The 24013-nt window shown below is 38.9% G+C and overlaps 1 protein-coding gene across 1 annotated transcript in view; it reads left to right on the top strand.

Moving 5' to 3' along the window:
- cfap299 (cilia and flagella associated protein 299) overlaps positions 1–24013 on the top strand; it is a 41306-nt gene that overhangs the window by 10641 nt on the left and 6652 nt on the right. Inside the window, exons 3-4 of the mRNA XM_008335833.3 lie at positions 1792–1882; positions 21748–21890. Of these exons, the coding sequence (XP_008334055.1) occupies positions 1792–1882; positions 21748–21890 (234 nt within the window). The remainder of the gene's footprint in view (positions 1–1791; positions 1883–21747; positions 21891–24013) is intronic.

Raw genomic sequence — 24013 nt, forward strand, 5'->3', positions numbered from 1 at the left:
TTCCCTATCAATAATTGCATTAGTTATATTAGTCAAACTAAATAACTGGTTTGAAACACACCCGTCTATCCAGCTGTTATTGGTCTTCCTGTTCCATCAATCCACAGACAAAAAAGTTAAATCATATTTAGAAATCCTGCTTAATCATGGAATCACGCTTAATTATGATCTTGATTAATCACAATTAACACTGATTAATCCACAGCTACCCTGTGATTAATCAGAATGTTTTTAAAAATAATTTGTTTTCCTGCCTTTTAAAGTATGGATTATGATTAATGGTCAAGTTATTTTACATGAGGACAAATTATATATTATTTTCCTGTCCAACTGTACAGTAGATGAGGAGAGTTCACATCTTTAAAAAAAAACAACCTGCTCTGACCACAGTCCAAGAAAAAGAGAACGTTAGAGCAGAGTCAGCATCATTAGCTGACGTTTATATTGAAGGAATGATGATTGTGATGGTGGTTATTCGTTAAATGAGGCTGGAGATTAGTGTGTGTTACTCTGCGTGTGTTTCTTCAGCTCCTGATGCACCAGGGTAAACCTGTTCCCTTGCTGTCCTCAGCAGTAGCAGCTGTGTTTACTTTGGGGCCCGGGGCCCTCGGCCCTCGGCCCCTGTGACCTAGCAGCGATCCTTCACTCACTCACTGATTCACTCAGGAGGCACAGCAGCAGCACTGAGTTCCACGCTCCAAATATGTGCCATTCCTGCACTTTTTACTTCTTCACCAACAACAATTCCATTCAGACCTTCAAGACTGAGACAAAAACCTGTGGTGTCACTTTCACTGCTCCACCACCAGAATCTGCTCCAGGATTCGGTCCATTTCCTGTATCTGTCTCCTGTTTGGCTGCGGGAGGGTGAATTATCAGATGTTTTAGCAGCAGATTTATAACATGTGGACGTGCAGGTGCTCACACGCCACAGTTTAGGACCCTCACTTATAAAGTAGAGTATGTAGAAATATCCTCCTCTAATGTTTACAAACACAAAGCAGGTCCAAGCCCTTCATCTCCTGGAAATGTTTGTCATACATTTGGCTAGTTTTGAGCTAATTTATTAGCTAATATATTTCTTTTCAATTTAATGTTTTTTATGGCTCAATTTAAATGACTTCCTCCATTTCTCTAAGGCAATAGTGTCTCATTCTCACAGAAGTCAACCTCCGCAATTTTCTCTTAAAGATTTCTTTATTTTTAAAATCCTTCCCACCTTCCTAACATCCTTCTCCATTTCTCAACTGTCTTGTGTATTTCGTTTAATTACTTCTTTTTAAATCGTCACTCATCTCATTCACAAACTCATTGTCTTGCTCTTGGTCTAGACGTGTGTGTCTGTGTGTATCTGTGTTTGTGCCAGTGTTTGTTCAGCTGCAGAAACGCAAGTGTTTGTTAGAATTAAGACATCTGCTACGATTACATTTGTAAGAATCATTCCTGTGGAGATTTTAATTTAAAGAGGAAAAAATTCTGCGAAACAAACAGTTCTGTTGGTTTCTGTTGAGTTTTGAACTAGTTCCAACTGTTGTCTTCTGATCTGATCTTGTTCAGCAGCTCTATGGAGATGATTAATGATTTTAGCCTGCAGGGGAACAAGACAAGTACAAATATGTTGCTTTTTAGTTCTCTTTTTGATTTGGATTTGCCAAAAGATGGAGCAGTAGACCAGCAGCAATGGCACAGATGGACTGTAAATGCTTATTTGGACATATGGATGTTTTTTTACCTCACTGTTTATGTAACACTTTTTGACATATTTCTGACATATTTCTCACTCTATTCCAGGACATTGGTGAGTGCAGGAAAAGACCTTAAAGATGATTTCCTAAAGGCCCTGGCAGAGAGAGAGGAAGCCAACCGCCGTGGCAAAATGACTGTGAGTACATTCTCAATATAACGTTATTCCACCGTAAATATTCCTGACAATTGGGGTTTTTTGGCAAGCACAATCCATAATGTGTTTGAACCTCCTCAACTTCTTACCTCTAAAAATGATCAGTTTTTGTTGTTGTTGGAAAAACACATAGTTCCTGTTACTGTCCACAGTTCCTAGTACTGGTTTCTAGGCTCTCCCATACTCAAGTCCATGTAGAAATCTGATATTTTATGAAACACAAGGACATAGTTGGCTGCAGTGCATTTGTTCAGATTGACTAACTGACCACAGGAGGCAGCAGTGGAGCAGCAGCTCCTGTTTCCCAGTGTGCTAAAATCCTGGATTTCCTCTATGGACTCTCTGGTGTGGGATTGTAAGTGGTTTAAGAACTTCTTTACTAACAGGGAGATAAAATTGTGGCTATGTAACCATGACATTCATCATGTTAGTCCTGCTGACAGGATAATTTTTTTTCACCTTCTGTTGTTCCTGAATTTTTTCTGAACCTGCAGAGAAGTTTTCCCTCCAGCCACGCTCGCTCTTTAAAATTGAAACCACATTCATTCACTTAATCCCTACTCTCTTTGAAAGGCTGTAAGAAGGAGCTAAAGTTAATCCAGATTGACGAGGCGTGACCCGGTCTGTGTGTTTACATTTCACAGATGTTTATAACTAAACATGTGTGGACTGTGTCATACTGTACAACAGTTGTCGCAGAACTTTTCACATCAAATCCACTGACTTTCTTTGAATTTTTTTTTTTTTTTTGTACTTCCTGTAAATAATGTTGTCAGTGACATTTGCAATCATTTCCATGGCAGTTTTGTGCAGTTTTTTTTCAACAATTTTTTGATCGACATGTAGAGGAATAAAGGAAGTTTGCTGGTGTATTGTTATTATTATATTTGTATACTGATTTTCCTTTTTGTCTCTCTTCGGTATTTTTGCTAGATTTGGTTTGGATATAATTTAGCTACAGCACTTGTACTTCATATGTGTTTGACATTTAGCTACTCTAGCTACACTCTGGGCTACTGGTTGTTTTTTTTTACTTTTTTTACATTTTTGATTATTTACCTAGCTAGTTTTATTTTGTTTTAGTTGTTTAACTGTTAATGTAGTAACAACACTTACTTTAGAATGCTAGACAGAGTTTTTAGTCACTAGCCTGTCACTTAATTTGGCCTTTAACGTATTTTGCTTTTTTTCCGTTATATCAGGTAGAACTTTTGCTAAATATATATCATGTTTTGACTTAATTCATGATGATTTTGAAATATTTTTGTTTTAAACTCAGCTGCTTTAGCTATAGTATCGAATATCCCATCATATTTTGTCTTGTTATTTGAAAGAATATATGACTTTTGTGTGTGTCACAAAACAGTGTATTACTGTCAGACCTAACGAGTTGGATGTGGCGCCTCCACTGATGTTTGTGTTATATAAATGCACACACTTAAACACAGTCGTCAGGTGATAAACACGTCTAAAACTTTCTTTGAACCTAGTCTTTGGACTTTCTTCTTCAGCATCATCTTCTGACGTGAAAGCTAAAAACCTGGAGCCACAGTTGCCGTGTCCAGTTTCTGCTGAGCTTTAATAAGTCGACCACCCAGCATCATTTTCGCACTGTTAAACAACGACTCAGTGAGTTGAAAAAATTGCTGCTGTGTCACATGACTCCCAGATCAGTCCGAATAAGTGGATCCAGCTCCTCCACTCTAATGCAAAGCATGAATCCATGTCTGACAAGCGCCTTTTAGTTGTTTATACCCAGTTCTGTTGCTTAGAGCAGCTCCAACAGAACATTTGAAGGTGCACCACAGCAACTCCATCAATATAACTGCCCTCAAGTAGAAACACATTTCTGGTTGAATGCCGTCTTATATTTCCCTGCTCCAGTTTCATTTTAGCTAGCTCAGCCAAAAGAAGGACATCCCTGCACCAACATTTATAGAGGAAATCTGTGATTTTAGCTCAGATGGACTCACAGACTAGTCGATACTCTGTGGGGACATTTGGTGTCTCCAAAGGTAAATCTTAACAAAAACCTTAAACACTATTACCACAAAATGACTGACTGGAACTTCTGTACAGGCAGAAGACAACCAGCTGCTCCTTTGTGTGTGTGTGTGTGTCTTTGTAAAAGGCCAGAGGTTAAACCTGAGTTTGCTCTATTACGACATTTGAACTGGCACTTAACAACAAACCTTAACAAATCCTGAAAACAAACAAAGCAGCACACTCACACACACTCACACACACCTTCAGGCCTCCTGCACAGGTGTGACCTGGATTTAATAAAAACCTGCTTTAACATCTAACCCTGGGCAAATAAAGGCCACAGCGCTGGTTCAGGTGTGGCCTTTGTCTGGTGGTGACTTTCGTAACAGCAGTGAGGAAGTGAAGCAACAATGATGAGGACTATAATTGTATGTGTATCCAATACAGACCTATATCTGTTTACCAAATTTGGTGTCTGTATGAATCAGTCTGGCTGGTGAGGACAGCAGATGTTGCCATTATGCCATGTTGCTATAAGCATGGCTAACGTCCTAATTAAAAGTGTGTTCTATCTAAATTTTGGACAAAGTTTTGTGGGTTTTTGGCTACTTAAACAATAGGATGGTGCTATTGGCTCAAATTAACTGTTTTGATGGGATAATGCCTTTAATTTATGTTTTTCAGGACACAGGAAAAATATCAAGATGTAATTGTTCAAAAATGAAACAGCTTGGTTCAATTGGTTCAATTCAATTTTTTTACATATAATTTTCTTTGTTTGTCTGTTGACAAAAAACAGTGACAGAAATGGTCATCTGTCTGGTCAAAAAATATCTGCAAGTAAAAACAGCTGCACCTGGTGCATAGAGTATTTGTTCTGAGTCTTTTTGTTGAATCAGTGAAGAATAAAAACTACACAAAGTTGTTTCCACCAGTTGGAACTCAAAGAAAGACAAGAATAACTCAAAAAGAAGACTGTATATCTGTTGGGCTATAGACATACATGCAACTAAACCACCAACCGCATGTCTGTAGAAAATATATTGAATTGAATACATTTCTGAAAACGACATAACAATAACAAGAACTAACTAACTGAGGGAAAAGCCAAATGTTGCTTGAAAAAACAAAAAAGCCTGAAAAAGTTTGAAAGGTTGTTGCTTAAGATTAAAGGAACGACAGCGAAATGTTAAAACAAACACCCCTCCCCCACCAAAAAAAGGTACATGTTGATAAAAAGACATAATTGATCTGTGAAAACTAAAGGTTCGACCTAAAGACTAAGGGTTTGTCAGAACAGAACCTAAAGATGTAAATTTCCTAAAATGAGCTAACTCTCAGTGACATTATGACTAAAACACTTTGTCCTGTGGAACGGAGTTATTGGACGATGCTACAGTCATAGTTATACATGTTATATACTGTAGTGTGAGTAACAGCAGTGGATTTCTCTGAAGATCACCTGGTGGTGGCGGCATTAACAGCAGTGCTGTCTACAGAATATATACTGTATGTGTGTGTGTGTGTGAGCTGCTGTGGTCTCAGTTAATGAGGAGCTCAGTGATGCAGCTCACAGATCAAATACTGCTCTGAAATTAAACAGATATTCTCCCACAGATATACTGTTACAGCATGTGTGTGTGTGTGTGTGTGTGTGTGTGATGGATCAGGTGACCTGGACTTGAAAAGTGTCACAGAGTCAAGAAAAATGTTTGACCATTGATCAAAAGAGAAAAGAAAACGAGGCCTTTGTCCATAGAAAGGACTTCTCTGATATTTGAGAGTTAGGTAGCCACTCTGGTGTCTCTGCTAACTTCCTTTACCAGGTATTAAAGGTATTTTACCTTTAGCAGCTAATTGGATACGCTAAGAGGTTTTTGTTCAGACTTGTGCATAATTATATCCCCCCTTTTTCTTGTATTTGGTGTTATATACCTACAGTTTATATTTTTATAATTTTTATAATATAATTTTTATATTCTATAATCTTTCTTGCTAACAATATATTCATCACTTGAAGGTTTGGGTAATTTAATGCGAGTCCTTAACTAACAATTTGCCATCTTATCTCAGCACGTTTATTTTTGCCTTATTTTAAATTAGTTGTTGGATGACATTTAACTATTTTTGATGGGAATTTTGTAGTTTTGGCTACACTCTTTGCTTCTTTCAGTCTTAAAATGTAGTTTATCGTTGGCCAAAAATCTTCTCTTTAGGAACTGGATAATGGAGGGATTTATTGACAAAACCAAAATCATATGTACGATTAGCTCAGGTGCACTGAAAGGTGTTTTTTTTTTAACTATACTGATCAATAAGCTCAAATAGGTATAGCCAGTAGTTGGACTAGCTGAAGAAGGAATCCATTTAGGCTGAAACCCTGAAACTGGATCTGGTCTTCAGCTAAAGCTTCAGTTCCCAGTCAAACATGTGGAGCACATTCCGTACAATCCTCTTTGTTTTATCACCACACACTGGAAGCTCAGCCTCCATATTATTCCACCTGAGTAAATACAGCGATACGCTGTCGCTGCACTCTGGTTCACAGCCCTGCACATGTCTGACCCAGCTGTCCAGCTGTCCAGCTGTCCATCAGCGTGTCTCTGTCTGTCCTTCAGCAGCCACTGCTGCTACGAATTACAATGTTTACTCCGATCATTGACCTTCTATCGTGTCCATTTGTTACTGTTGCTTCCATACAAACTTCCATTGACAGCATTTGTTGATGCATAACAACTGAATGATTTATTTTTATATTACTCCAGTGAAAGCCTTTGTTCAGATTTACTTCAGCGATACAAACTCACCACAATAGCTCACATTTATTTGTCTTATTTAACGTTGCATGAAGAGTTATGTAATGACTAACTCAGAGAGAGGTTTTTTTTCAGTCATGAGTCGAGTTGATGTAAAATAAATTAGGTAATAAATCACCCTCACTGTTTCTCTGACACTTCATGCTGTCAGGTGTCACCTTCAACTCTTTACGTTCTGATAACACAATCTGCCTTAATAAACCCTGCTCCGACGATCAGTGCTGCAGTTTAAACAAACACACACACGCCCTTATTTGACCAAATATCAATGTGTAACTTATTCACCTGGAAGCAGATAACAAACATCAAGGAGGTGTTAACACTCAGACTAAAACTGTGTCCACACAGAATGAGATTTAACATCATCTTTACAGAGTGGGATTGTTTTTCCTGATGTGTTTTAAGTTTGACATTTGTATTTTTGATGACATTGCAAAATTTAAGCTCAGTCTACTTTTTCATTAGCATGTTAGATCAAACATATATTTTAGTTGAGTTTTTTACTCCACAGTTGAACTTTTTGATTTGGAGTTTATCCAGATTTTTGTTGATATTTGCATCATCAACCTGAGACCACAACAGACATCAAATGTCTGTGCATATTTTTTTGCCTTATTGCATTTTATAACTTTCAACTGGGGATGCAGCCCAAAATGTGAATTTTAGGTTATGGGCCAAAATAATTTTATCACCCAAACAATGTGTCCAAAACAGGATGTTTTGATTGCAAAAGCAAAAACCGCAGCGAGTATAGTGACATCTATTCGGATTCTCTGCCCATTCCCGCAGTTGTTCTTTATCCATGTTATACAGATCATTACTTGGATGTGGGAAAAAAGCAGAGTGAACGAGAAATGATACAGGCCGCAATGGATTGTCGAACCAACGTTAAGAACGTTTACGTTTGTTTAGTTCAGCTCTCATTAGGTTGGGGCAGAATTCTTCCCCAAATCACAATCACCTTTTTCAACTGAACTGAATATATTTGCCTTTTCCATTGACCTCTCCAAGATATTTATCAGCCGTATGTTTTCAGTTGATATCACAAGTGTCACATGACCTGCTTCTCATCTGGATCATCATTCTCGGCCCCCTTCTGTTTATTTTCTCCCCCGAGACCAGAGAGCAAAAACCAAATGCTGCTCTTCATCTTGTCTTGCACAACAAAACTGTCAAAAAAAAGTAGATAAATGTGTCTGAAACAGCAGACGTTTATCTCGTTTTCTGGTGCTACTGCTTCTGAAAATGGGAGACAACTTCAAAATCACGTACAGTAGCACGTACAATCAAGTACAGTAGCTGCAAAATGTGATTTGATTTGACTAATATTTAAGTAAAAATACATAGTAAAGTTGTTGAATTACCAGTATTTGTCATGTGTTTTATTGTGTTAGAAAAATAGCCAAATAAGTGATCGATATCTTTATCAAATCAAAAATTACTACTGACAATTTCACCCAAAAGACCCACAGACAGGTGAATATGTATGAACATAAAACAAATGGAAGAAATATGTGTATGGATCCTGGTATTTAATGCCTCTATTTTTCACATCACTGAACACCATAAGAATCACATGGGCCCACACCAGGGTGCACAGTCAGTGATTTCCGTTCAAAGGGACACTGGACCTGTGGTCACTTTGTGTCAGTGAAAGCTTTGATGATGTGAGTTATAAAACCCAAATTCACAAAAACTTCAAAGTTACTTATGGAGGCAGCAGGAAACTATGGTTGCTTCCGTGTCCCTGTCAACTAAAATTACTTCTTTTCTTTATAGATTTTGATTTAAACGTTATATCATTTCTAAACGTCACTGTGTGAAGTTGGTAGTTTAAAATTGACCTACAATTAGATCTGGCTGTAAACATCTTCTTAGCATAGATTTAATGACCCAGATTTTGTTAGCAGGGCCTGTTTGGAGTAGTGCCCCCTGCTGGCCATAATGTTTTCAGTGAAATTCAGCCTGCTGGGTTTTAAACATTAAAGAGTGGCGTAAGGCACTTTTTTTTTCTTTTTGTTATCAGAAATGAAACATCAAAGAACCCCCTGGTGGTTTTTATCCTCTTTATGAACGCAACCAGATTTGACGGTTCAAATAATAACAGTAATAAAAAAAATGAAAAAAAAGAAAGAAACTGTGACATAATGCCGTGCTGTGACAGGCAGGGTGAGCTTTTCTATGCCAACACAAACAACATTCTCTTTGAAGGCCCGTAGACCTTGATAAGGACATTTATCTTCTATCCTGTGAGGCTGTCGATGACTGACTTCATGTTCTCTGATCAGAGTTCAGAGCTCGACGTTACTGCAATAATAAACTGCTGCAGGAACCTTTACTGCAGCTGATCCAGTGTGTTTGTGCTCTTACACCCCGCCACCCTCCAATGTTGAAACAGTCCTGTTCATTTTCAGAACAATGTCTCATCATCAAACACCACCTCCTGGTTGATGAGGAGCTGTAGGAAGACATTACATCTCCAAGTTTTATTTGGACGTGTTTCAGGCTCAGAGGTTCTGTTAAATCCCAGGTTTATATCAGTAACAATTTGAGGATCTGATAATCCAGTGGCACAGTTCTGTGGGAAACAGGGTGATGTGTAGTGTGTGTACAAGCTAAACCGAAACCACAGTGAGGATACAAAGCAGAAAATGCTTTCACCCAGTTTTATTTTTTTATCATTTATTTATTTTTAACATTAACAGACAGCTGTCTTTGGTGCTAAATGTCAGACAACTCTAGACTTACTTTTTTTCAAGTTACAATATTACTAGAATATATATTTTATGACCAACTTAAAAAAATGTAACACACAAAATTAAATCCCTGCATTTAACGTCTATTAAAACTGCTACTACTTTCTCTAGCTATGTCTCTATTAGCTTAATGTTGGTTATCTTACTGGCTAACTTATAGGTAACACTGGATAAATATGTATTTTGAGGTGAAGTAGTAAATATCATTTGACTATTTGACTTTTTTCTCATTATTAGCAATACTTGCTAACAAAAACTGCTGTAACTGCTGGATAAACTACCATCAAACTTATTTATTTTCTGCTAGCGCCTCACTCAGAACCTCGTAAATGAAAAATGCAGCAGAACGCGTCCTTATGTTCTCTCGGTAAAAATGACATCATAAATGACCTCATGACATCACCACAGATGAAAGGAGCAGGACTTCACATTGTACCTGCTACAGAAGATACACAAAGTGTTCAACGTTCGGATGTGTTAAAGTGCTGTTCAACACTGCTTCAGTCATACAGAGGTGATCTTGAAGTAGATAAAGGCAGTAGTAATGCAACAACATGGAAGCCAACTGTCATGAAACAGCACAAAAGAAGAAGAAGAAGACTAAAACAAATGAAGAGGGCTAAAACTCCCAAACCAGACGGATGTGGACTGCTGTAAAACAGAAAAAAAAAAAAAAAAAAAAAAAAAACGAGGGAACAGTTTGTTCCGGAAGTGACGCGGCTTATTTGGAGATGGACCATAGAGGAGACGGCCGACACATGAGAAGAAACTGTGAGAATGATTCCTCATTTTAGCCTAGATTATTTCTAATTTCTAATCTCCCGGCAGATGTTGTTAACACTAGAATGTTTCCGATGTTTTTCCAGGTCCTTGTTTTCCTATTTTGCTACCTATTGGAAGAGTTCCAGCAGCGAACCAGCTGAGTAACCTAGACATCGCCTGGCTGGAGAGCTACATGAGACTGGGGGGAAACCAGGAAGGTCTGATGGAGCTCATGAACTTCTTTCACACTCTGCATCAGCAGAGAGTGGAGCTGCAGAGACTTCGAGAGCTACTGGAAAACTGAGGCTAAGAAAAATGATGAAGAATCAGTTCAGACATGTTGGATTTTAACCAAGGATCCAAACCAGGACAGGGTAGTGATGTGTCGTCAAACAGGAATACCGTAGCATACACCTTTTGTTTAGAAATTACTAAACCTGGTAGATTTAGATTTTTGTCCTGGCTTCTTAAAACAGCTCCAGGATGAATGCGAGAGTAGGTTTTACATTTTAGAGTAAAACATTTAAGAGCTGGAAAATTCTGGTCACTGTAATCATGTCTGCTTTGTGTTAAAGGTCAATAAACCTTAGAATAACGAGGTCTGTCTCTTCATGGGGTCACCTGGAATTCAAATGGGGTCACCTGAAATGTGTTTAAAATATAATATATGATAAAAATATTTGATCAATAATAATTATTATTCTTTTTAAATTTAAATCTGTATTGAAAACACAGTATAACAATTATGATCACAATCTAATTCTAGAAAGAAAAATAAATGTCTGTGGGGTTGCCAGAAATTTGTCTGATGTCAAATTGGGGTCACCAGCCCAGACTAAATGCAGGGGATGGGGGCAGCTAAAGGTAACACACTGGTTACACCCACACTAATAACCTTCATTACAGTAGGACTTCAAATAGGGTTCCTGTCATTGGTTCCTGAGCTGAGCTTGGGCTGAACGGCACTCGGACCACTTGGGAAGACAATGGGGATTTTGAGAGTTTCTCTGCATCATTAGGGAAGTGTGGGATTAGCAGAGACTTCCTGTTTTCTGAGCCGCTTGTGGCCACAGCTGCCTGTGATGTTGGCATTAAAGAAAGACGACGGTGGGTTCTTTGTGTTTAAAAACAGGCTGACAGCAGGGGGACATGTTTTCTTTCCCGTCACACTCGGAGCTGCCACTTAGCAGAGCAGGTTCAACCCAGCCTCAGGGGTCTCCGGGTGGGGCAGTCATAAACTGATACTAAAAGAAAAGACATTTACGATAATGGTTTGTAGAAATGAGGGTGAAATTACAGAGTAGCGGAGCAGCTCTGGTTTATGTCACAGGGTGTCGTCGTCTCTGCTGATTCTGGTCCAGGTGTCACAGTAATGACTCCACGTCATCATCTTCACTTTTCTCACCTCTAATCTTGACCTCAGTTATTTACAGCCTCAAAGAATTTCCTAAGAATATCCAGCAGCAACAGGTCTCACCATGTGAGGCCCTTTTTATACGAAACATTTTTTAATGAATAGAAACTTAATAATGTGTAGCTCGTCTCCCTGGTCCTCACTCTAATGTACGGCTTCTTGTCTCCGTGCCTTCTGATGCTCTCAGGTTTCAGCTGTAGGGGTTAACTTCTACAGATGTTTACGCATCAGACAATTCACGCTGGAATCTCATACTACCGGCTGGATTTAAATCCCAGGATGGAGTGGAAATGCCTGAGCTGAAACTTTAAGCCTGTGTTAAGAGTTAAGTCATTCAGGCGTGTAAACATTTTGTCCATCATTCAGTAAACAGCAGCTTCAACAACACACACACAAACACACAAACACACACATGCACACGTACACGTGCATGTACGTCAGAGGACATTCTCTTTTTTTAAAGCTTCTCAGCTTTTCAGCTCCTGTGGAATGTAATTTATACCATTTATAATTTATTGCTATCAAAAAAGCTACATGTTATCTGTTGTCTTTGTGTGCTCACTGTTTTATATTTGACTGATATTGAAGTGATTGTTTGTGGCTAACATTTTGCTATTTGGTGATTCCTACTTTCAGGTATTTCAGTTAAGTTTTGATGTTAAATTTTTTAAAAGTCGTTATTTAATTAAGCTGAATTTTCCATAGTTTCAGTAACATTTTGGTAAAGAGATTTTCCACTTCTCCAACTGTGAGCTAATCTTTTTCTTTATAGCCAGTTATTTACACATTGACATTGTTTCCGTTTGCTCTACATGTCCAACATGGAAAAAGACATTAAAACACAACCAGGGAATTCTGCACAGAGACATGATAATGAAACAGTGGCTCCCCTAGTGGAAGCGCAGCTTTATGCCATTCGGCCAAAAGAGGTCACTGATAACTTGAAATGGTTCGCTTAATGCTTGGACACGTCCATTTTTTTGAAAAATATTTGAAATTCCTGCATTTTTGTGACATGACGAGTAACGAAGAGGCTGAAAGCTGCTTTCAACAATGCCTTAAATGACTGAAAAAAACAGCTTATCACCTGGACACACACTTGTCCAGGTCAAAAGATTTAACCTAGGGAAAACACACACACACAGGCATGCTCTCCTATTGTCTTTCAGTGAATGACACTCAGCAAACCAGCAGATTAAACTTAAATGTGCTCCAGGATGTTGACAGGTCACATGTTGGTAGATTAATGTAGTAAAATTCAAGACTTTAGGTAAAAACAAGAAATACTTCTAAGAAAATCTGAACGACAGAAACGAGTGTCTCTGTGTGTGTGTGTGTGTATAACAACTTTATAAAGATAGAATTTAGGGTGGTGGCTCTTTGTCCCAGAGGCAATGTCTCTGTCATTGGTGTGGAACCCCAGGGTTCACCTCCTGGGCAAGATCAAATCCCAGTTAGGGCGGTTGGTACCTTCCAGTGGACTCACCACCTGCAGGAAGGTTTGGGGGGGTTGGTACAGTGCAGTGTGATTTGGGGGGCGACTCCTGCCCCCGCGACCTGGTAGCGGGTGAAAATGGATGGATGGATGGATTTTAGGATGATTCATTTTCATATCCTTTTTGTGTAACAAATTACACTGTTGAATGTGTGTAATTTGAAAAATGTTTTCAAGTGATTAATAATGTTCTCTGAGGACAAAGAAACCTTTTCTTTATATTTTTGATATATTATTCTGCACTGTTTTGTTTTTTCATTTCAGTAGTTGAGCTTCTAATTTTCATCCAGCTATTCTATGAACCTTAAACTATTTATTGTATTAACCTTTATTGAAGGATCATAATTTCAACATGTGTGACTTTTTAATACAGTGCAATATTTGGCTTTTTATACACTGCTATACTTTCATCATATTTTTAACAGTGTCTGCTTTGAATCCCAGACAGCTTCGCTAAGAATTAAGTTTATTTTTATGTCTTTTCAAACTACAGCTACATCTGCTGTTTATTGACGTTCATAATTACAGATTTTTCCCCCCTAATTGTTAGCTGCTGAAACTAGTTTTGTGGGAGTACACGTCTCTCCTCCCCCCAAACGGTGAAATGGAAATGGAAATAGCAGAAGTGATTTTTTCAAAAATGTTCTATAGCTTCGTTGCTTTAGCTGTGTACATACATGGATGTTACGTCATTCCTGTTTCAATCAGTTTGGACCTGAGCCACACCACCTGTGGCCTATATGAGGCCCAAGCCCCAGGTGTGATGGTTGCTAGTGTGACTTCAGTTCCTGCCCTGCAGAAATCTGCCTTCGCCAAACGCACACTCTCCAACTGAAAGCAAACACTTGTATAGGCTGAATCCAGAGAATTATGGGTGTGTACACTTTCTCTTTTACTGTGTCCACCTGCGTCTTTGTCTCTCTGTTTATAAACAGCAGCCAGTAATAAAGCTGCACCTGCCCCGCAGAGTTCACCTCGCCATGGCCATCATCATTATCATCATGTTCTAAAGCACAACTGCATTTATTATAGCCATTATCTGCACACACACACACACACGCAGCTCCTAATTCTTTGCACAGCTGCAAAAGGTCTTAACACACACTTTTTGCAAAAAAGATGAGGGAAGAAATACTTTTTTAAAAAACAGAGAAATTATAGTCATTTTTGCTGCAGAGGAGAGGGAAGCAGTGCTGGCTGCATTTTTATGCTAAAAGCACACCTGTGTAATCATCTTAAATCACCGCTCATTCCTGTTCCCACCAACTGAGACGCAGTACGGTCTTAGACTAAACCAAAAGACAACTAAAAGGTTGCCCACAAATAACGAAAGGTTAGCCAAAAAGAGCTTAGAACCAGACAAAAGATAACTCAGCCTTAGTCCAGAAACAGCTAAGTTGTGTTGGCAAAAAAGATAAAAATGATCCAATACGTTTCCCTAACACTTTGGGCATAGGGAGGGGGCTCCCCTGACACGCAGACATACAGAGTCTGACCTTCAAATAAAGTCGTAATAAAAAGTGACACATGACTCGCCCAAAACAGGAAGTGTGTGTTTGATGAGGTTTTGCTCAGTTTACAAACATCACACAAACATTTAGGAGTGAATTCAGCTCCACCCACAACCTCTGAGATTATCATCCTTGGAAAAGCATCTGTTTTTCTCTTATCAGTATATTTGAACTTATCAAACAGACTGCATTTTTATGTTTAAGTACCGTGTGGATTATCACAAGTAAGCAACAGTCTGAGACACTGTGGCTTGCACTGAGAAAAAAAATGACCTTGAGCACCAACACATACACTTCACTGTCTTATAACAGTAAACTGTAACTTTATGACAAACAGAAAGATGTGGAAAAGAACTGATTCTCCAGCACCAGAGTCCATGGAGGAAATCAGAGACAAACACTTTTTTGATCCATATTCATAATAAAACTAGGCTTCAATATGGGATTTCAGTGGCACAATGCTGATGATGGACCTTAGTACTCTCCTCAGTTCCTGGTACTGGTTCTTGCAGTAGAAAAACACTTTAGTATTTTCACCCATTTCTAGTACATATTATATGCCCTTAAGTGACTTAGTTACTCTCCACAGTCCTATGTACTCATTACTGCAGTAGAGTGAATGTAGTACTCACTTCAGTTCCTGGTATTCAGGGACTGAGGTATTCAGCAATATAGAGACTTTAGTACCTTTTTCAGTTCCTAGTACTTACTCCTGCATTTGAGTGGCTTTGTTACTCCTCTTTGTTTTGTACAAATTTATGCTCTAGGATGACTTTTGTAATTTGTTCAATATCTGGTACCGATCCCTTCTCTGGGATAATCTTTAGAATTATTCCTGAATTACAAACCAGAAACCCAACAGTGAAATATGTGACTGTCAGTCTGACGTCCACAAATTGTGAGCGGACTTTGTAAAAGATCAGTTTCAGTCAAAACAGTTCTGCTGCACCACTGCTATTGAAACGGAGGATTTTTGACGTAGATGTAGAGAAATAATCCCTAAACTGCTGGGTTCACTTGACATTCCCCGCTCCGTTCCCAAAACATTCCCAAACCTCAACCAGTGCAGCGGCAGCAGCAGAAGCAGGTTTCTCTCTCTCGTCTACAGCGGTCCACATGTGAACTAGTGTTTTCCTTAATCTCACCTGTGTTTGTTTTCTTGACACAGCTGCACCAACACAACCTGAGAAGTCCTCCTTTCCAGCCCATGTGTTTGTTTACTTCTGGATCATTTTGAAACTTAGAGATTTCTGCAAACTGTTGTAATACTTCAAAGTTCATTATTTAAGGCTGCATATTTTCTGTAATCCTTTACAGTTTTTGTTCCTCTAACATCGTTTTGGTTTAATCTTTTAAGTACACAATAAGGTATTGAAAAAATTTTTTTTTTTGTTTAGTTTAGTTTTTTGCCAGATTTGTGCTATTCTTGGGCAAAATGTTACGTCTTCTTGGTAATATTAGAAATATGGTTTTGTAATATTAAATTAATATATTATTTGTTAGTACATGGTAGCTTGAGATATTTTTTAATATTAATATTATGAACTTATTTTGTCGTTTTAACACTTTTTATGTATCTTTTTGGCCATCTTTTCTCATTGAACCTTCTCGTTACGCTATAAGTTATGTGTCTTATTTTCTGTTTGACCCAGACTGAGCCTCAGGAAAATACATCTGGGCAGAAAGGATTAAAGTGACCGAGGAGGCAGCGACACATCCTGGTCGCTGCCTTTCTCTTTCTCTGGAAAAGATTTTATTGTGATTGTCGCCACCGTCACCACTGCTGCTGCTGTTGCTGCTGCTCTCTCTCTCTCTTTTGGTGTATTTTAGGCTCAGCTTGTTTCCCTTTTGCCCACTGGTAATTTAAAAGCCAGTGGAATGTGGAAAATGATGGGAGGAGGGAGCAGATAGGCCCTGTTCAGTCAATCTGTCCACTGAAATCCACCGCCACTGCCACAGGCCTCCGACTGATTTGTGTACCGACTGCTTCGGCCAGACCTCGCCTGCAATTCTCAACCGCCCGGATTCAGGCATGCGGCTAATTTTACTGTAGAAGCAGGATTTTCTGTCTCTGTGTCTTGTCAGTGCTCTCCTACTGGAGCAGAAGCTTCAGCTCTTTCCTGTTTCACCAACGGATCCCACTCGTTGCTCCGACTACTCACTGTAAACACGTGAACATCTTTATCTGCGACACCTGCCACTCATTTACAACTGCAGCTCACTGAACACTCCATTGAGGTCCTCTGTCTCGCTGAAGAGACACTTCATTTTTTTCTTTTCATTTTCTTTTTTGCTCAAAGATGACAGTTGAAAGAAAAACCAAACTACCTCCAGGGTATGAGAACCCTTTACTAATTTCACTGCCACACAGACTTTCCAACAAAAAAGTATTAACCATAAGAAAATCAGTGATTCAGAAGGACAATTGTTGGTTATCTGCTGCCTCCTGTGGTGAGTCTGCATCACACAAGCAAGATGATTTAGAAATAGGATTTAACAAAGAACAGATATTGTAAGGTGTGAGAGTGAGTGTTTTGGAAACATCCCCCTCTTGTTCCTCACCTCAAGGAGACTGAGACAGAGCAGAAAACTTTAAACCTTAATTTTTTAAACTGTAAAAAAAAAAAAACGATGTGTATGAATGTAACAGCGGACTGGGTTAATAGAATTACAGTGTTTTTCATTCAGTTCAAATGTATAGTGATCGTAATATCTCCACATAGAAAAACATATGCAGAACTGAACTTTGGAGATTTTAATAGAATCTCTATCGTCGCTGATTCTCTGCTCTCTAATTTCACGTGTGTGGCGTCAGGCCCTTATTTTGTGGTAATGTGATTTTTTTTCTCTAAAGCCACGCCCTCTGTACCACCCTAACTCCCCCAGGGTTTGGAACAGTACTGCCGTCATTCAGCCCCTGAGGCTTTAACCTCTAACCTCACTGGGCGTTGCTTTATGTGATTGGAGGACACCTGCTGCTGCTGCTGCTGCTGCTGCTGCTGTTATGATAAACTTTGTTTATAAATGCATACAGAGAAAACAAAAAAGTCAACAAATGTCTGACGTCAAAACAGTAGAAACAAACCCAAACTACTACTCAACACACTGTATGTAAGGAAATACCTTTTATACATCAAACAATTAACTCCTCCTACACATATGTCTTGCAGACATGAGCACAAATTCGCAGCTGTAATCAGATGTTCATGGGGAAGGACAGGTGTTAAACACATGTTAACTACTGTTGTCATGTTTGTTTGTAAACAACTGATAGCATAGGCCAGACTTACTTGATGCAAATTGGTATTAGCTGGTGAACAGGACTGGACACCTGGTGTCAGCTGATTTTTACAGGTGCAGACATATGTTTAATACTTTCTGCAGTTAGCATGTTTTAATTAGTGATAAGCTGGCGTTAATAGACGGTAAATACTGACTAAAAGACCTGCTAGCTCCAGTTAGCAATAAAATGAGCAACAAACCAAGCCTAGACAGCGAAGTAAAAAATGATGTACTTTAGAATTAAAAAGACACTTTATAAAGAATAACTATCAAGAAAATTAAAACAGTCCTGTCATTTTAAACATAAAAAAGAAACAGATGTGTATGTGTGTGTGTATGTGTGTGTGTGTGGCCCTGCGGTAACAGCTTCTTTGTGCTCTGAAACAGATTTAACATAAAAACCACAGAGAGAGAAAAAAAAACTTGAAACAGTTCACTTGTGCATTTTTGCAGTGGCTGCCAAGACATCTGTCGAGTGACACACCCTGTAATTATAAACGCGAGGAACAGAAATGATTATTTCCATCCTCACATGCACGTGTGCACAGACACACACACACACACACACACTACACACCCATGCAAAAAAAACTTTACTCTTTTCACTGATATGATATGAGATAGGGGAACTGCAGTTAATGATACAGAAAATTATACAATAATACGTTAGTACTTCAACTATAGAGGTTCGTGAGGCAACTGGACTTAGGCTCAGGTTTCTTGAAAAGATCTGTTTCTGGGCTTTTTATGTTCAGTTTCACATCTAGTCTAATGAATTTGCTCTATTTTTAATTTGTCAGATAAACTAAGCTTGAAGTGATCGTAGAGGAAGTCAGTGAGTTTAGCTTATTGACACATGAGCTGTCGGTCTACTGCTGCCTCCTGTGGTCACGGTGTGTCACTGAAATAAATCTTTAAGTTGAAAAATGAAAGAAAAGAATGAATCTGCTTTAATAGTAATTGCACTAACAATATAGCCTCATCCAAATGTGTCCTCCGTCTCTCCAACACATCACAGGCAGGCCAGGACTCGAACCTGTGATTCTCTGATATCTAGCCCAGTCCTGAGGCCAAGTAATTACAAAGATTAAAACTTCTGAAGTCCGTCATAAATCAGGAGCCGTCCTCCCCTCCTCCCTCCCTGTCTGACCTTTGCCCTGTGAGGTCACTGCACCTGTTGTTGGTGCAAGCGGTCGGCAGGGTGACGTCAGACGTCCTCTGCGTGTGTTTTCCATCAGTGTTTGAAGGTGGAGCTGCCACTCGTATCCTATTCTTTCTGCTCTAAATCCATGTCCCTGAAGCGTCAGCTCAGCTGAATGTGTCCCCAGGGAAAAATTCAGGGCTTAAGTGTTTCCCTCAAGGATTTATTTTAAAGTGACACACCTGACAGTTATTAGATGAAGCAATCTTACTTTCTTTGTTTAACTTACTCTCACTTAAAGCTATTTTTGTCCAGTTCTAGCTGCGCTTTTATCAAGTTGACTAAAATTTAGCTATTTTTGCACATTTCAGTAACTGGAATATGTAGGTATTGTTTAAAAGGGGTCAATTGAAAATTTGAGTCACTAGAAATAGGTTCTCATCTCTAACACTGCAATACATTAAATTAACATGAAATTGTAATAATAAATAGTAATACAATTGTTGGTTTTAAAGCTATAGTACCTATATATAAATATAATGTATAAGAAGACAGTTTGGGAAATTACATCACAAAGTGCAGAGTATGAATTTCTCACACACAAATGAAATGAACACTGGTAAAATTGATTATTTAAACAGTAGTTTGAATTCTGTGGTGAACACAGAAGGTAAAAAATAAGAAGACAAAGGTTTGGGTTCGGCATCAGTCTTACTGAAATCTGTGCTATACACACTCAGAAACGAGCAATGAATCAGGATTACTCAGCTTAGTTTTCTGAATCTCCAAAGGTAATGAAGAAACAGGGAGTACATGGTGTTCTTTATTGTGATTCTGATCATGTTCACAGATAAACAGATGAAGAAGACTCAGGTGTGTGAACAGGTTTGTTGTGTCTTTAGGTTATGGAAATCAAACGCAGCTTCTTCTTTTTTTTCAGTTGTTCTTTTGTTCATATTTTTTTCATCCGGTTTCTGTCTTGTTACTTATCAGCAATCAATTATAGATCAGAGGAGTGTTAGATGAAGCAGCCTAAACATAGTCCAGATAACACACACTTCAAATGGAGGACAATATCAGGAAGATATCAGCAATAAACATATTGACCTCACAAGTCTGTACTCTGGCTAACTGCTGCTAAGTACAGATAGCATGTTTAACAAAGCAAAAATCATTTAGCTTTACAGCTTAATTCTTGCTCAAACTTAGCTGACATTACATGGTAGAACTGAGGAAATGTATAACTGCATTTCCTGAACTTGAGATTATTTCTTTCTAAAGCACTATGTTATGCAATTTAATCCATCTCTAAACCATAAACAGCACAAAAAAGTAAATTAAAAGATTGTTTAAATCTTCTTTATCATGAGGTTAGATGTAATTTTACTCATTATAGTTTGACAATAGTTTGAAACCCAAGAGGTTAATGCAGTCAGTATGTTCCTTAGAAGTTCTGTCATTGAGGCCGCAGCAGATGAACCAGCTTAGGTTCATTCTACCATCGCAGCACCATTAAAAACAGATGTTATCAGGATCACAGCTGTCTGCAGAGACAAGACACAACTCCTGACAGATCTATTGACTGCTGTCCTGCAGCTGCTGCCTGGAAAACACATCACCATCATCTTTAGCATCATCATTATTACCATTATATTATAGAACCACGGTGGGGGTAAGGGAGGCGGTGGAGGGAGCATACACACATGTGCTTTACAGAGCTAGAATAGAACTGGTGTTTTATGCTGGTCATTAGTGTTTAAATTAATGATATAGGAAAGTTCAGTTATAAAACAAAGGCGTGATGTAATATTACACATGATGTGTGTGTACTGTGTGGAAGTACTAGACTTTGAACAACACCAAACGACACCAAACTAAAGTTTACAGAGAAATTGTTATGATGTCAGCTTACAGGAACACAGGAAATGCTGGTCTACTACTGCATTCTGTGGACAAATTGTTTCATTGAGGAAAAACTGAACAAATTTCAAACAGTGGATTCACAAAGTAAAACAGTCAATGTTAGTTATAAAGGCAGCCGTAGAATATCAGCTTCTGTGTTCCTGTGAGCTGAAACCATTTGTTTTCTTCATTCACTTTGGTGTGGTTTACAATTTCAATAGTTTGTTTGAAAAGCAGGTTTTAAATAAAGTCATTCAGTTAATTGTACATATATTTTATTAGCCACGGCTAATGTTTCTAACGGCTAATCTTTTTTTTTTTTTTGAAATTTGTCTCCTAGTATTCCTTGCTGGCAGACATGATTTCCAGCAGTTTTGAAGGTACCTCATTCAGCCATGCTTTTTTTTTTTTTTTTTTTCAAATTTCCCAACTGTCCCGTTCACCGTTGTCATCAAAAGATTCTACATTATGTGTCACTACATCTATTGTTTAGAAGCTCCGTCATCGCTGCTGTAGTAGCCGTAGGAGTGTTGGACCAGAACCCAGACTCTGGTTACTGTAAGTGACAGGATTGTGCTGCCGTCCCACGCTCAGACACATTTTCAATAGAACCTTGGTGTCTCCACTTAAAAACCTAAACCTCCGTACTTCAAAGTGGGAGGATTTATCACGAACCTCAGTATCAGTCTTCTGACCCTCCTGGCCTGCTTCCTGGGCCCAGTCTGATTATTTACACAGAACACTTCATACCTCTTCTTTTCCCTCTTCTACTTCTTTTACAGTCACTGATTTTCATCAGGGATCATAATCCTCTCGGACAGGAAGTGTCTGGCTACATTGACTACGCCCACAGACTGAAGACACAGAATTTTGAGGCCTTTTTCAGCGGAAAGAAGAAGCTGATGCCAGGACGTTCAGATTTATGGTGAGTCTTCTTATGCCATTAACACATCGACATCCATTAAGAGACGTGATGGCAATTTCTTTATGGAAATAGGAATCCTATTATCAAAATTTAGTGTGACGTGAGTGACAATAGTCAGGTCTGAAGAAACCAACAGAAATGGAATAGTCAGCTGTTGATGCCTAAATGTTCTCCATAACAACTGACATATGTAACAATGACATGAGTTTGTTGACATTGTTTTTTAGGTGTTAAATTAGTTAGAACTTACGCCGTGCCAAAGTCCAATCTAATACTAACATCAAAAATAAACTGCAGTTGTCGATCAGCTGCTGCCTCCATAACGAAGTTCATATGTGCTACAATTTTTTGGTTCACTTTTTTTAGGGACACATACTGATGACTAGAGGCAGTATGTAGACTATCACCTCACTTGTGCCAAAATTAACATAAATGTTGAAACCTAGAAAGAACTGTTGAAACTTGCGCTCCTTAAGTATGGAGAAGTACAAGAACTACAGTCCTGCCACTAAGAACTAAACACAGTAACAGAAATTATAAATGCTTCACCTCAGGAGCTAACACAACAAGCTCATAACAATGACAAAAAACTTTGTGACAACCAGATTTTACTCCAAAAATGACCTTATGGCCAATAAATCCACTATTGAGCCTCGATACTTTTTGCTTCTAGAGATGGAGTACAGAGCTCGAGGTATTATTTTTAAACACCAGGAGAACAACAAGACAATGCAAACTTTACAATTCCTGTTACTATGAAATTCATCTATTTTGACCGTGTTTTGCCCTGGACCTGGATCTTATTCAAGGTTTGCTCTTTCCTGGACCTGAACTGGCAACCCCTCTCTGACCCAGAGACACTCTCATGTTAAACCTTCATCAGATCTGCAAGAGTCAGTGAAGAATCATGAAGTTCTGTTTGTCCTCCAAACACCTGCAGCAACTCCAGTCTCACAGATTCACTAAAACCACAGCTGAACTGCTGACCCAACCACCGCCCTCTCCTCAGTGTGTGTGTGCGTGCACAGAAGTGCGCACAAGCGTGGGACAGGTACAACCCTTGTGTCAGACCTGTGTCAGTGCAGAATCAGCGCAGCCACAACCACCAGCACCACATTCCACACAGTCGTGTTCACCAACACTAAACCAACATGTCGGGATGCTGTGAAAATTCCCACCAGGGCAAACATGGATCATCATCATCTGAGCCAGAAACAGCGAGTTCAGGTCAAACATGTTTCAGTCAAAGGTTCAGCCAAATTTCATACGGTCACAGTGACCTCAGGAGTGTGGTCAACATCTCCTGAGGTTTATCTCCATCAGGTGAAGCATTCAGACATTGGGCAGAGCCTTCCTGGTCAAGTATCCCAGGATTTAATGGATAGGAACACGTCCTGGTTCGTGCTCATAGTTGTGTTAGTTTGAAATTGTCAAAGCATCGAGCACAACACGTTGCTATTTTGTCACTGGTGATATTAGATCACCAGGGCAGTTGTTGATCCACCTTCTGTGGTCATTTCATGTCTATGAGGTAAATCTGAAGACAAAATTCCCAACGCTGAAGTCACAAAATAACACAATTATACTTAGTGATGGAGATGACAGTTGACCAGCAGCAACTGTGAGTAAAAATCACCAATTTTGTTTCGTTAGCAATAAGCATCAATTGAAGTGATTCAAACTGATCTATATTTTATTAGCTGTGTTCTTGGTAAACTGGCTAAAATTATTTCCCTGTGTTCTGTTTCTTCACCAGGTGAAACCAGGTCAACTGTATGTAAATTTGACAATAAAGTTGACTTTGACTAAGAAGGATATTCAGTCAGTCTGCACTATCCCTAAAGAGCAGTTTCATATCCTGGATCAGGAGTTTTAGCAGCATTTTCAACATTATATTCTAATTAAAAATGCTGTTTTTTTTAATTCAGCATCACGTCGTCAGCTCTAACATTTAAATGATGGACGTTTTGCTGCCTCTCCTCTTTTTCCTTTTATCTTATTCCCCTTCACCCCCACACACCCCTAACCCCCTCTCTGTTTTTTTAATCTCTGTCGGGAACAATAACACCCAGTGTGGTTAGCTCACTAAGAGGGAGCAGATGCTGCAGCTGCAGCTGAAAACT

The sequence above is a fragment of the Cynoglossus semilaevis genome, chromosome Z (assembly GCF_000523025.1).
Source record: "Cynoglossus semilaevis isolate Cse_v1.0 chromosome Z, Cse_v1.0, whole genome shotgun sequence".
NCBI lineage: Eukaryota > Metazoa > Chordata > Actinopteri > Pleuronectiformes > Cynoglossidae > Cynoglossus > Cynoglossus semilaevis.